This window comes from Lutra lutra, chromosome 5 (assembly GCF_902655055.1).
Source record: "Lutra lutra chromosome 5, mLutLut1.2, whole genome shotgun sequence".
NCBI classification, from domain to species: Eukaryota; Metazoa; Chordata; class Mammalia; order Carnivora; family Mustelidae; genus Lutra; species Lutra lutra.
In genome coordinates this window covers 25193331-25208642 of record NC_062282.1, presented here as the reverse complement: position 1 = coordinate 25208642, position 15312 = coordinate 25193331, and the positions used below count along the sequence as shown (strand labels likewise).

The window sequence follows — 15312 nt, the reverse complement described above, 5'->3', positions numbered from 1 at the left end:
TACCACACACTTGAATTGTCTACACAATGTAGCTTCCTAGGAATTTTAAGAAAAATATTCTTTCTATTGGCCAGCTCTTACTTTTCCCCATTTTGCTTCAGACTTCCTTAAACTGAGACCATAAATGTTGTCTGGTTTTCATTTGTAAAAGTCTTAAAGGAATGAACTTTTACAATATGATATTATTTCCTGTATGTTCTCTTTTTATCTTTCTTGTTTATGCACATACAACTGTATTGTCTTCAGTTTCTCTGGTTTGCACTAAGGTAGCTTGAGCTTTTTCCTATTGTACCATAAAATATTTGTGTCATCTTGATGTGAAATTTCCAGAGGTAGCTTCCATGGAAAGATATAATAAATTTGGTTTATATGTTTACTACCTAATATATCCTTGAACTTTAAAGACTTTAGATGTTCACTTGTCAACCCAATGACACAAAGCACTATCAGCGATATCCATATCAAACTATGCACACCAATAAACTGGGAAACACTTCTAGATACATGGCAGATTTTTATCTCTTTAGTCATTGCAGCTTAATTCAAGTAATATTTGGCTGTTTCCAAGGTGCATATCTGTGCCAAGCACTTTTAAGGATACATAGATGAATAAAACATGTACTCTAGGGTCCTGCAGAGTTTACAAGGATATGAGTATGTGAAAAGATTCAAATTCAATATCTAAAGTACTAATTGAAAAAGGAGCCCTGGGACCCAATATAGAACACTGCTCAATATGAAAGGTCAAAGTTGAACTTTAAACAAAGAATTAATTATTTCACTCTTTAAAAGGTGAAGCATTCAGGGTAAGAAATTAAGTCAAGAATGATTTTTCCCTCAGTAAAACTTTGGTTCAATAATATAAGGAGATTATGATATTAATTCCAACCTAACAACTTAATATGGTTACTCCAACTTAAAACATGAGTATACCCTAAGTGCAATAGTAATTTTTTGCATTGTTGGATGCATTCAAGTTTATATTGAGAAAAATGATGAGACCTAATTAGACCCTTAACATTTCACAGCCATTTAAATAATATTAACTCCAAATTGTGGTGTAAGGTGATGATGTTTTAAAATGAGATAATAAATAGCCTTAATAGAAGGATCTACAAAATCTACCAGGATCATCAAATAACGTGAAGAGTAGTGCACATTTTATTTTTAGTTTGGTTGGGATAATGAGGAAGACCATATTTTTATATATGCGTAGTTTTCTGAATTGCCATTATGAGTCACATCTGCAGCTGCCTTAGCTGCTTGGCACCGTCTTCTGGCCCATCATACTTGACTTCACGGAAGGAGACTGAACATTCGGGGAATAATCCCGAGGGCACCTTTGGTTCTTCCTTCCCTTCGCTGTTCCCGTTCTTTGAGGGCACACCTGATTGCAAGGTGCCTTCCCTTCCTAGATGGTCTTCCCTTTGTGAGTATGATATGCCAGACCCTGTTCTCAGCCCTTTCTGTGTATTAATTTATTAAATCCTCACCTCAGTAACTTTCTTACTCCCTCATGTAACAGTGGAAGAAATGGGGGGGCAGGGAGGTTAAATAACTTGCCCAATATTATGCAGGTGGTCACAGTGTAGCTGGGGCGCAGACATACGCAGCCTCCTTGGCTATTAACTTAACACTCTGCAGTGCATAATTGTCGAATGAATGAAAAGCATTTTCTCTCCAGATCTATTCAAAAATGTCTTAGCTGAGATAACGTCTTCAATTGCCTTCTTAACTCCAATCTCAGTGTCCTCTAGTCACCATTAAATCCCACATTTAGACTGATATTTCGAGCTTTTTGTTATGCCCCATTACTGCCTTTGGGTCTTCTGAAACATACCAATTCACCTCAAATATTTATTCATATATTTCACACATCTATACATTTTAATCTTTTAAGATGCCTCTCTTCTCTTGTGTGTGTGTGTGTATGTATTCTCCGTGAATGGAAAGCTGGAAGAAACTGTAACTATTTTCCTGGTGAAATATTGTGGCATGCTGCTTTTCTCTATTCCAGGTCACGTAATTTCAAATTTGATTCCTCACCTTGACCTTTGAGAATATCTATTCCTTCTACTTATTTATCAAAAGAGCAATAAGAAAAAAAATCTCTTTGTCTTAGGGGAGTTCTGTACTTTCTTTCAATCTCTTCTTTAATTCCAGATGGAAAGATAGCTTTGTGAAGAATACTGATATACTTAGCAAGCTCATGAGGATTATATTACATGGTCATTGTAATAATTGACAACATAAAAGCTTATAGGAAGGTGGAATTTGCTACCAGCAGCCTACATCTACACAACAGAAGATGCCTTCTTTCGATTCCGGTGACACATTAACATCTAAACATAATGTCAGATTTGATGAAGGTTATCAAAGGGAGAACTCCTACCAAAAAAACTTGTTTATTTTTTATAAAAGAGGGTAGAGCATAAGGAAGACATCTTTTCATTTTGATGGGAGAGATGAGGCCTTCTTAAAGTTAAACTTATAATTCTGGTGACAATATATTCTTGGCTTCTCATATTTAAATTACTGTCATTCAAATCAATGGAGATTAAAAAAAATCAGTGGTTTAAGTATCTTTTGACTGTTCATTACCAATAAGTCAGGGATATTTATCTGATTTTTGGAATAAAGTTTATTTGATAATTAAGGATTATTCAATTAATTAAGGATGATGATAATTAAGGATTTTGATATGAAAAGAAATGTTAATTGGAATGTTGGCATTTTGCATATTTATATTGCCATCTCCTATGGTGGACCCATAATACGACAAAAACCAAAAACATTCCACAAACCAAGCATCTATATTGTTTAATAATAGTACAAACAAGTTAAGGTAATCAGTAAATAAATACTTAGCAATGTCTATAGTAGAGATGGGAGGGGATTTGTTATAATGAACATGCAGAGTGTCTATAACTTTCCAACAACCTCTAGAACTGTTCAGTTTGTGGAGCATGGAGGCAATATAGATCAGTGTGAACAAAAAGGATCTGAATCCTTAACTCTCTTTTATTCACCTTGATCCCTCCATTTTGTTCAACAAATTGCATTACAAGCAGGAGGATGTAGGATTCCACAGACGTAATGACATGGAAGTTGGAGGATTTGGGATTGGGACCTTCTTTTTCTTTGCCTTTCTAAATTTTACTCTGCTTTTGTGACTGGGTAATCGAACAGTTGCCTTTGGGTTTATGACCAAGGTCAGACCTTCTAACTGTTCTGCTCTCCACATGAGCAACTGTGCAGAGAGGGAATGTTGAAGACTGAGGGAATTGCTGTCACACGGGACATCTTCTTAGCATCAAATAGCAAACTGAAGCCTTTGCCATTAAGAAAGGGAAATCAGTTGGCGGCAGTGGAAACATAATGAGGATTACTGCCAATATTGGCAGTCGGGAAGTTACTTTTTAAAACTTTTTTTTTTTTTTTAAGGTACATTCAACCAGCCAGTGCATGGTCTCTTAAATATACTAACCAATTGAAATATAAAAATGTTAAATGGCTGAGCATTAAATTTAAATGATGAAGAAGAAAGATGTGCCCAAGGCGCTTGTCCTGACTCAGGGAGAAAAGATTATTGCAGGGCTTTGAACCAGAATAGAAGTTTAGAGGTTATCAAGGGAAATAAAAAGCAAAGACATTTTCATCATGATGACCAAAAAGACTGCTAATTGCATATCTAATTTTAAAATGCGCACATGTAACTATTTTCAATATCACTGATGTATTCCAGAAAAAGTAAGAGGAATGTTCATAGTGATAAAAGGCGGAAATATTTGAGTGCTCTGAGCCTTGGTTTACTCATCTATAAAACAGGGCTATAAATCTTACCTCAGCATTAGTGTTGCTGTGAGGACCCAATGAGATAAGACACCTGAAGCACTGAGCAGAGTGTCTGGAACGGAGTAGGGTTCAGGACATGCTAGTTGTGACGATGTTGATGGTTGTTTTGTTGTTGTTTTAAGATTTTTATTTATTTATTTGACAGAGAGATCACAAGTAGGCAGAGAGGCAGGCAGAGAGAGAGGAGGAAGCAGGCTCCCCGCTGAGCAGAGAGTCCGATGTGGGGCTCCATCCCAGGACCCTGAGATCATGACCTGAGCCAAAGGCAGAGGCTTTAACCCACTGAGCCACCCAGGCGCCCCCGATGTTGATGTTTTTTTTTTTTTTTCTAAAGATTTTATTTATTTGATGGAGAGAGAGAGAGAGAGAGAGATCACGACTAGGCAGAGCAGCAGGCAGAGAGAAAGGGGGAAGCAGGCCCCCCGCTGAGTGGAGAGCCCGAATTCGGGGCTCGATCCTAGGACCCCGAGATCATGACCTGAGCTGAAGGCAGAGGCTTAATCCACTGAGCCACCCAGGCACCCCGATGTTGATGTTTTAATCTGCTGCTGCTGTTTGAAGTGACAGTGATTAAATGACTCTCTGAATCCCCCTTCAAATTAGCACCTCAAGGTTTCTACTCTTAAACTTATGTTCTTTTCAGAAAAAAAAAATGGAACACAAGAAAGCAATATTTTAATATTAGCATCTTTTAAATGGTCTTTCAGAGTGAATATAATATTGCTTCATGTGTACCGAATTCAGATCATGTGATTATAGGAACAAATAATTGTTCATTCCTATTTTAAAGGTGTGTGTGGCTGACAACTTTCATTTTTATGGGCCGTTAAAACATTACTGGCTGATTATCCTGAGATGAATGGCTTTGTTGAATTGGGTAGACATTAATTTTAAAGACTCAAGAGAAAGGCGTGTTAGGAAGACCTGTACGTTTAGAGCCTCAAATAGAACCCCAGTTTTCGAGATGTTTAAAAAAGCACAGCGTATCTGTTTTTTGGGAAAACTCCACAAGAGAAAACCCTCATCAACTTCCAAAAAGGTAACATCAGAAAATATCTATGAAAATACAAGTTTGTCACGTTCATAAAAACAGATCTCCTGGTATGCTACTGAAAATAGAAGTACCTCAAAGGCTTCTAATGGAGATTCGTCTTATGTATACATTGTGTGGAAGGAGAGCATAGAGAACATTGTAAAGGATAAAATGCAGGAGACAAGGGAAATCATCGTTGCTATGGGCTGTTGTATGATCATGTGCAAACCTTTTGCCTGAAACTGCAAAAAGTTCTGCGGTTTTAAATATATTCATCTTTGTGTTAATGAGTGCCCGTCTTCAAAATCTAATCTCCGTTTACCTGTGTTGTTCTTTTCTTATTGAACTTAATCTTAGATTATATATGAATCATCACCAAGGAATTGCTACATTATGCAAAGCTGGCAAGGGTTTTCTGCAAATGTGAGATGATGACGCTTCCTCCTTAATTTCCTATTAAGTTTACAGAAACCAAAGATAACCGGGGTGGATTTCGTGTAAAATCAAATACTCTTCCTGTCCCCCCTTGACAAGAACACATGTATCTTTCCATTTCCTGTGCCAGCAATAGCAACACTCCACTCTCCTGACTGTACAATCTTGAAATCCCCGACTCTTCGAACTTCTCTGCATTTAATATTGGGAAGTCCTGTTAATTCTCCCTCTGCGGTGTGAGTTCACACCTGCTGCTCCTTTAAGAGTGCTTCCAACATTATCACCTCCTTGGGGAAGCTCTGCTCAGCCCCAAGCCCAGCTGGCCCCTCTCCTTCCTGTTTCCAGCAGTACTTCCTGGACGTCCATTTCATCACTGAACATGCCACGATTTGTTCTAATCCCTGCCAGTCATATGATGCCAAGGCCGTGGTTCTCAAATTCCAGCGCATATTAGAATCATCAATAATCAAAAACCAACTGAGACAGAATCTCTGGGGAGGTGAGACCAGGGCCAAGGCATTTTTAAAAGCCTCTACTCTTCAAATGTTAATATGCATACAATTCACTGGGGGCTCTCGTTGAAATGCAGAGTATGATTCCATAGATCTCACCGAGGGCCCAAGATTCTGCATTTCCAACAAGCGCCCAGTGACACAGGTGCTGCCTATGCTAAATCAGCTAAAAGTTGCCCCAGATGGTCAGGCATTTTAGAAAAACCACCATCTGTATGTGGATCTGTTTCTTAAGCCCACAAGCTCTTACCGAGTACAGGAAAACTCCTTCCTTCCCTGTTACCCAGACCTGCCACCGCCCTTTTTAGGTGAGTAGAGGTGCTGAGACTTTTCTCATAAATCAGAGTCTGGGTTGTCAATATTTCAGTAGAATCGGCCTTCCCCACTCTTACTCACAGGAAGTGTATCCTTCCAGCCTCTGCCCGGCTGAGTTCACGTTTCTGCGTTTATCTTACTGCCGAAGGACACAGTGAAATGCTGGGGAGCATTCAGAAGGCTAGAGGAGGGATGTCTTGTCGCCTTGGCTTGTGTTCCATGTTTTAAGCGTGTTCTTGTCTCTTCACTTTATTGTTAGCCTAGCCTCAGGAGTCTGTCTTCTGCTACTTCTTGGTTGCTCTGTGACCCTCCCTCTTTTCTCCTTTGACACCTGACAGCCCTTTATCTCCCTCCCGTTCTCACATTTTCCTCACTCCACCTTCATCACTGTCAACCCTAGAGACTTACCACAAATCATGGAAACCAGTGAACACAAATAAAATAGAAACAGATACTTATAATGTAAAAACTTTTTTCTTCCACTTTAAGAGTTACTTGCTCAGAGGCATGACTTCTCTTCTGTTAATGCTTCTGTCCCTTCCAAGTACAGATCAATCTTTTTCCTTTCAGGCCCCAAGGACAGACTCAAAGTAATTGTTATTTAATTAGGCTAATCCCACGTTTTAAAGTTCTGTTGGCCTTTGTACACCTTTAAGTGCCCACACAGCTACAGTCCAGGGCTTTCCAGAGTGCATACCGAGGCATCCTGAGGAGCCCACCCTGGTGCCAGGAAGCATTTTTAAATTTCAAGGGAAATACAGAAATACTTGGGCTCTGTCAGACTCCTTGTGAATTACTAGCTCAGGGTAGTTCACAGTTTCAACAGTAGGTGGTGCTACACTCCTTTCGATGATGTCATATGTCTGTAAAGCTGGGTCCCCATAGTACTTGTGTTAAGTACAGTGCAAAATCAATATGGAAAGGAAACGAGGGGCAGTGTCCAATCTTAGAAGTTGTACAGTGCCCAGCAGATGCCCACATTCTGTAAGTAAGGAACTGGGGTTATTTCTTCTATATTTTTTCTATTAATTGCTGTGTATTTTTGTTTTTCAAAGAGCTACTTATTTTTTAGAATATAAATACCTATTAAGGTGTTTGGATCTATTTCTTGCGTCCTAAGTGCACTGTGAAAACAATTCTTGAGATAAGAAGGGCGCTGTGAACCAAGAATGTTTTGGAACCTCTGCTACAGTCTAATCTTGTTTTTTCTTGTCCTTTTCCAAAAGTTTCTTAACCTTGTGAATCCACTTCCCAGCATCAGGTGTCTGTTTTGTTCCAGAGCTTTTTATTTATTTTATTTATTTATTTATTTTTTATTTTTTTAAAGATTTTTTATTTATTTATTTGACAGAGTGAGAGAGAGAGAGAGAAATCACAAGTAGGCAGAGAGGCAGGCAGAGAGAGGGGGAAGCAGGCTCACTGCTGAGCAGAGAGCCCGATGCGGGGCTCGATCCCAGGACCCTGAGATCATGACCTGAGCTGAAGGCAGAGGCTTAACCCACTGAGCCACCCAGGCGCCCCAGTTCCAGAGCTTTTTAAAAGTGGACCCACTTGTTGCCACATGAACAACAAACTTTTTTGTTTTGTTTTTTTTTTTTTTACTTAAACTTTTTTGGGTCTATTTTTAATTGTGGTTAAAACACATTACACTGAAATCCTTTCTCATGTTGATAAAACGTAACGCCAAAGATAGATCTGGGGACATGCCCTATTAACAGAGCAAAAACACCTCTTTACACATCTGTCGTAGCCATGCGGGGACCACGACCACTTCAATGATTGCCCTTGCCTTATTTATTTATTTTTTCCAACAGATACTCTTTTATGTGTCACCCGTTCAAGGAGGTGGGGGTGAGGCAGGGAAAAACCTCCAGCTGCCAATAAAATATCCACCTCCAAATGGTTACATCGAAGCTCTGATTGGGAAGGGATTTTGCCACCATCCTCTACATTTTCCACCCACTGAGAGATCCCGTAATCACCTCCTTTTACTTCTGCAATGATTCAGAAATCAATACTCTGCTTCAGTGCATTACAGATAGATTATTATTAAGAGCGTATACAGTGGGTGTTCTCACCCATATTAAGAACACCTTTATGCACCTACTATGTGCCAGCCCCTAGTTCTTGTCTCACTTTAACGAGGCTGCCACTCCATGAGGTTGGCATTGCTGCCTGCATTTTCTAGATGAAGAAACAAAAGCCTGGGCAGGTTAACAACCTGCCCCGGGCCACACGAATGGCAGGGCATAGATGCGGCCTCAGATCTGCTTGAGTCCGCAGCTCGAGAAACTTTTCCTCGTGGCAATACTACCTCTCACAATCATCATGGTAAAACTGATTTTGGTGCAGTTTTATCTATTTCCGCTTCTAGAATCCTGAAATATCCTAGCCTTTCTTTAAGAACTCGTGTAGTTTTTTTTTTGTGTGTGTGTAGTTTTGATATCAACTGTCATCACAACTTTAGAAGTAAAAGCAGAAAGGAAAAAAAAGGGGGGGCTCAATTATTTAGACAAAGCATTTAAAACAATTTAATCTTCTATGACAGTAGTGTTATTTGCATTGTAGAAAGTGTTTTAAAGATTGTAAGGTGATTATCATTATTTACAATGATTGCTCTATAAATATAGTTCCTGTTTGTCAGATTTCACAAGGAAATGGGGTAAAGTATAAAGAAGGGGACTATCTTTCTTCAGCCGTCACACAGCGTGTGGATTTCACATCAAATACAAGGCTAACCCCTTGGGGATCAGTGTTGATGTTCACCCCTTCACTGAATACTTCCTCTCCTACTTTATTCCACATTAATAATTCATCCATTGGAACAATGCCTGGTTACCTCAGCCCAAGCTATGGATGGTTTTCCTTCATTTATAGTGGTTAATACTTAAAGAGAATATTCACACCTTCTTATTTAGGGATATTTGGTAACAGATTGAAATGTGAACATGCAGCCCTTGGAATCTGCAAAATTTATGCTACTTGCGTGGTATCCTGATGTAGCCGTTTCAAAATCATAGCCGTAATCATAAACAAAGACATCTTATCATTTCCATTATGTTCATTCTCTGTATGAAGGGTATGTGACAATTACTCTTCTTACCAATACTATATTTTGAAACACAAAGTACAAATCCGTGTCCCTATTTTTTTCCCCCATCGTTGCAGTATGCAGATCGTCTGCAGCAAGAATGTAACTGATGATAAAATTTCAGTGAAACGCATGAAGACAGTATAACTGAGCTGTTTCCCTGACTCGGCTCCAGTAATCTCTGAGGGCTATCACAAGTGATGCCTCCTCATTCTACTTTCTAGACTCAATAAAATGGTCAGATGATATTTGGAAATAGCACCCCTGCATAGCCACTTTTCTCTCTTGTGAACCTTGCTGCAATTAAATCACAAGCTTTTGAAATGCCTGGCTCTTGCTCATTATTTGAGACGAGACAAACCCCACAGCAGCAGCAACAGTACAGCAACCAAATCGGAGGCAGGTGGTGGGTTTTCAGGACAAAGGGCTCCATTTGGTCACGGAAAGGATGGCACGGTCGGGGAGCCGTGTTAAGAAGTAGTTAATCTGAACCTGGCCAAAGGACGGACGCTCAGAATGTTTGCTTTCAGAACGAGAAAAAAGGAACCTTCCTTCCCTTACAGCTTCATCGCTCTATTCCTATTTTTAACACATCCTACTTTATAGAATAGCCGGACCACAGTTTTCAAGCTAAAGTAAAAATTAAAGGATTTATGATAATCCTATGTGGATGGTTGTGGGCGTGTCTTTCTCAACCGACGCGTTTCTTTCTTTGTTGCATTGCTAACATTTCTCAACTTCTTGCTACAGTCTTCGTCCCGAAACTACTCAAGTGGAAACAAAAAAAGTCTTACCAGATAAGCAACAATTCTTACTGTACTGGGGGAATAGTTCACATCCTCCCTGTCTATTTATTAGAAGTAACTTCTTCAGCTTTAAAACCAGAACGTCGAGCGCCCAGTGAACCCTACCTTGCCCACGTACTGATAATCGGATCCCGTATACTCCTCCAGTAGAAAGAACTGATTCCACATCCAACTCCTTTTCGAACGGCTCAGCTCATTTTTGCTGTTTCCAGAGAGCTCCAGGGCCCTTTTCTTTGCCGGGAAACCACTAGTCCTCTTAGATAACGGGGCCGAGAAAGTTGGGTAGGGCTGACCAACCCAAAAGAGTAGCAAGAAGTACCGGTAAGTTCTCATTCTGATGACTCAGTCCGGTGGCTGGGTGGTGGGTACCCTGCGCCGTGAAGTGTCTTTTCTCAGGGCACCGTTTCCAGCATCATTCTTCCTTTCTTCCTTAATGTTCTTCGCTTGGCTCTCAGAAGGTATCTGGAAAGAATAATAACATACCAAACATTTTTAGAGATGCTTAAAATTCAGCGTTAGAGCAAATAAGCTCTGGAAAAAGAGGACAGAAATTTGAATAGCAAAACAACAAAAATAAGTTGGCTATCAATTTTGAAATGAGGGAAATGTTCTTTCAGACATGCTAAGTGGAAGGCATGTGCCGAGTCGGAAGCTGCTGTTCCCCTTCTCCTTTTCTATCACTTAAAAATCCTATTTTAAGTCATTGCGTTGCTGTAGGTCAACATGCCAGAGTGGATTATTTCACTACTCTTTTTTCCTCTCGAGTATGTGGGCTGAGATCTGGTTAGAAGAAACGAGTCTGTGTTTCGGATTCCATTTGCATATTTATCCTCATGAACAAGTCGGAGGCAAAGAATATCACCCACACTTTCAGTTCGATTGAAAATGGATAATGTTGAAGTTTCGCTAGAAGGTACTGAGTACCTGTGATGCATCAGCCCGTCAAGGCAGAGTCTGTTCAGACTCTTGGCTTCACAGATGTGTTGGGGGAGACAGGTCTGGGTCAAGTTCGGTTGGAAAAGACCACACGTTGTCTTCTCTTCCCAATGCATGCTAGCATACTGAAGTTTCTGAAGTGAAATTTTGTAACAGTGATGCAAGCCTACATTTAATACAGAGTTTCTCAAACTTGACCCGGAAGCTTCTGCCCCGCCATCTGACCTAATAACACAATAGGATGGGGGAATGAGCAACCTACAGAATTTATATATAACAGAAGACGGGAATGAAATGGGCAATTTTATTTAAATTTCCTTAGGAAATCCTGGGCTTTCATCTCTAAAGTTTACTTGTGTCATAAGCAGGCAAGCAGACGTATAAAAATTGGTCACACAATTTTTGTGTGATTTTCACAGGTGCATCAAATACATCTCAGTATCACAGCAAATGCAGTTGACTACGGGATCTCCAGAAAAGTCAGCTATTATACTTGTGTGTAATAATTTTCCAGGACAAATACATTAATTTTCAAGAACATAACCTCACATTAAAAAAATCCTTGGGCCAGATTGTCTAACGAAGATGTTACCATGTGGTTTACTATTTCATGTAATTAGGGTAACACATACCTATATCTCCATCCTAGACTTTCCCACATTTCTTGAAAAAAATCCAACAAATTACTTCTTCTTTGTACGATCCGGTATGGAAAAAAATATTTCCTTAAATAATGAAGTGCTTTGTAATGTAGAACATAATTGTAATTAACTTTAGTATGTCTATTAAGTAAATGTAGACAAAAGAAACATGTTTTAGGTAATCTGATCAGAGTTTTTTTTTTTTTTTCTCTACGTCAGAATAATGTGTTCACTTGTCTCCTATTATTCTACCAGGTAAATGTATATATGACCAGAATTTTTATTTTTATTTATTTTTTTAATCCCAGCAATGAGTAATCATAGCCACCAAACACATGGTTTCATGAAAGTTTCTTCTTCTTTTTTTTTTTTTTCATGGAAGCTTTCTACTGGACTATCAGGGAAATGTTTCATAGCGTTCAGCATTTTTAAACCTTTATTCCATTACTATGCATCTTCTTGACAGCAGGATGGGGAAGTTGAAAATTCCACAGGTGAGTAAATTAGTACTGTGACAATTAGTCATGCTGGCAAAATGCCAGGCAACCGTAACTTGTCATTAGGTGGCCTTGGTACAGGTGTGGAATAACTGATGATCAATTAGGCCGTGACAAGTCCTCTTTTCTCGCGGATGGTATATAAAGGGGACTGAGGGAGCATACGGAGAAAAACCCTCTAAAGACCTCTATTCATTTTTAGTAGCAGAGATTACACCGAGGTTGATTCAGTGGAAATTACATTTTTCCTAATTTCTCATATTCTCCATTATTTGCACAGACAAGTCCTGCCGTGAAGAATTACATGTCTGCTGCTTCACTCAGTGTGTGCCCCATGGTGCTGGCAGGAAAGAGGGATTCAGAGAATGGAGGTGTCTGCTGTTTAAAAGGCAGACTCCTAAAGGCCATTTTAAAGAAAAATCGATCCCTGTGGGCGTTGTGTGGAAACTCTACAAGCTGTTGCCACTTGAATATTAAATATTAGTACTTTTTAATATCACAGATACCAAAATGTCAAGCATTTCTTTTCTTTCTTTCTTTCTTTTTTTTTTTTTTTGCTTAGTTGGTAATGAGCTTCTAAAGGAATGCAAATTTAAGCAATGTTTCCAAGTATGCTAGAACATCTAGATTTGCTATAACCCAGCTCATTTTGTATCAACTTGGCAGGGTGTGTCCTTGTTAAAAACTCAATATGCGAAATTACTAAAATTACTATGATCCACTCATATTTAGTGTTAGCTTTTGAGAGGGACAGACTTCTGTGTGAAATTCATAGTTTAAAAACTCGGACGAACTCTGAACTGTTGAATCTATAACTTAGCAGTTCTCATTTAAGACTTCGGAATGGGCAGGACTGCATAGTGGTGAAGGTTATATCAATGTTGGATCCAGACTGGCTGCGTTTAAATCCAGGTTCTGTCCGTTAGCTGCTTTGAATTTGGGAAAATGCTCAGTCTCACCCGGCCTTAGTTTCTTCCTCTGTAAATGGGGATCATGACAGTAACTACCTCATAGGGTGCTGTAAGGATTAAGCCATCACATGCAAAGCACTTATAATAGCGCCGGCCCCTTAGACAGGTATTAATAAGTATCAGCCGCCATTATTTTTATAACTGTTGTTACTCCTGCTGTTACTGTTCTTACGACGTATTGCACATGGAGACTCCACCTACAGCATCCCGCAAAGGTCTGCAAAAGATGGCATCGTTGTCCCTCTGATGCTTGAATACTTTATTTTCCTAGAAGCATTTCTGAGTGAGTCAAATTCTCTTAAAATTAAAAAATAGAAGCACTTTAAAAATCAGAATTATGCCATTTGCTAATCGTTTTCCTCTGCGTAGACTTCAATTCAGGATTTCACAGTAATAGTGTAAAAACAGAGAAGGTGGGAGCTTTATGCCCACTGACGGCATGAAGAATGTGAGCAAAAAGGAAAGTTCACAGGAGGATGGACTCATTCATAGAATCTGTTTTTCTCCCTTTCCCTTTTGTTAGGTTAAGGTTTTAAAAATCATCTTTACTTTATTCGTGTGAAAAAAAATCAGAACTAGCTTTACTGTAGCAATTTTGACCTTATAAAAATGAATTGGACCAACATGTCTTTATTAACATGCTATTATTATTCTCTTATATGGGGGAAGAGTTTGAAGTTTAAATGAGTGATGTACATGTATTTTAGATTTTACTTAACCTAAACAATATGCAATGAAAAAAAAAAATTCTGAGCATAACCTTACATACAAAAAATAGGATTCTTAGGTTGTGGGATGGCCACAGGCCAAGGAGGGAAAGGGCCCATTGTAGCACCACTTTGACCAATATGGGAAAGCTGCTGACTTGTGAGCAGTCAAAATATAGGGGAACCACATGGCAAGTAGTAATCAGCTGCTGGCTCATTTTGTAGATGTCAAGAAGTAAACCAGAAGGACAAGGAAGTAGGCATGCATAGATACTGAATTTTAAAACAGCAGGTATTCAATGATATTCAATCAGGAAAGAATCAGAAAATTAGAGAGTGGGAGGGGAAAGAAGGCTAAACAAAGTAGATACAGTACCTTTCGTCCCCACCCCTCATGGCACTAAAAGCAAATCAGTTAGAAATAGCAAAAACTGTAAACGTAAACCTTGAGCTGCCTAACTGCAGCCTAATGACAGTTTAGCAACGGACTTAAAAGATTACTTAATAGATCACGTCTCTACTTTTTTTTTTTTTTTCTTTTTTCCGGGCATCTAGCTTTTTGGAGGGAATTTCTGTTTCTTATAGGCAATCATTTGTATGCTCTGAAATTTGATATGCAAAAGTGGCTGGTCCAGAAAAATAGTTTGAATCTTTACAGAAGCCCCTTTTTAGTGATGTGTAGAAGGTAATTAAGATGTTTATGGATAGTGGGGCAAGACCCATAAAGCGTTGATAATTGCATACTTTGCAACTTTATTTCCCTGGCAGCCAATACACATATATACTTCACCTTCACAAGAGTACATAGTCAAGTCCAGCTCTTATTTAATGCATATTTAGGAGGAACCTAGGCCTCGTTAATTCATGATCTACCAGTTTAGAATATGTAATAATGCAGAAGCTGGGCTAAAGTTTTCCTTTGATTAGCAAAACCTTTTCCCTTAGATTACTGGAAATTAACAGTGTAAAAATCTTTCTTAAGGATATACAGAATGAGAAAACAAACTACAATGTCTTCGAGTTCCCTGGAGTACTTTGGAATCACCTCTTATTTGCAAATAATTAATATGCTAATTAGGAAACTTCTCTATTGATTGAATTGCTTCTCTGGTGACTTATGTTTGATAACAGTCTGAATGACTCAACTGTGTTATCTGGTTTTGAGATACTGATTTTATTATACTATTTACAGGCAAACAAATAAGTAAATATTAGGCAGACTTAAAAGCAATATAATTACTTTAAAGTTTTAGAATTCAGACTTAGCATACATTTGTTTTGGTATTCTTGATTAATTCTAATCAGAGCAATGATACTATAATGCCATCTAGGCTTACAAATTAAACCAAGTGTATTCATTTTTTGGTATGCAGAGCCTTAACTTGGGCATTCAAAGCACAGTAAGCATTCAATAAAGCAACATTATTAATATACTTTAACCATTTATCATAGTAAGAGAATGTTTTAAAATCTGGTAGGAAATTGTTTTCTCAAATAAATGGTGTTGCATGTA

General features: G+C 38.7%; 1 protein-coding gene across 2 annotated transcripts in view; it reads right to left on the bottom strand.

The window, feature by feature from the left end:
• Positions 1-15312, bottom strand: part of CDH6 (cadherin 6) — a 124928-nt gene that overhangs the window by 45000 nt on the left and 64616 nt on the right. For both annotated transcript variants that reach the window (XM_047730274.1, XM_047730275.1), the window contains exon 2: positions 10153-10509. In XM_047730274.1, coding sequence (XP_047586230.1) covers positions 10153-10380 — 228 coding nt within the window. In that variant the 5' untranslated portion in view covers positions 10381-10509. The remainder of the gene's footprint in view (positions 1-10152; positions 10510-15312) is intronic.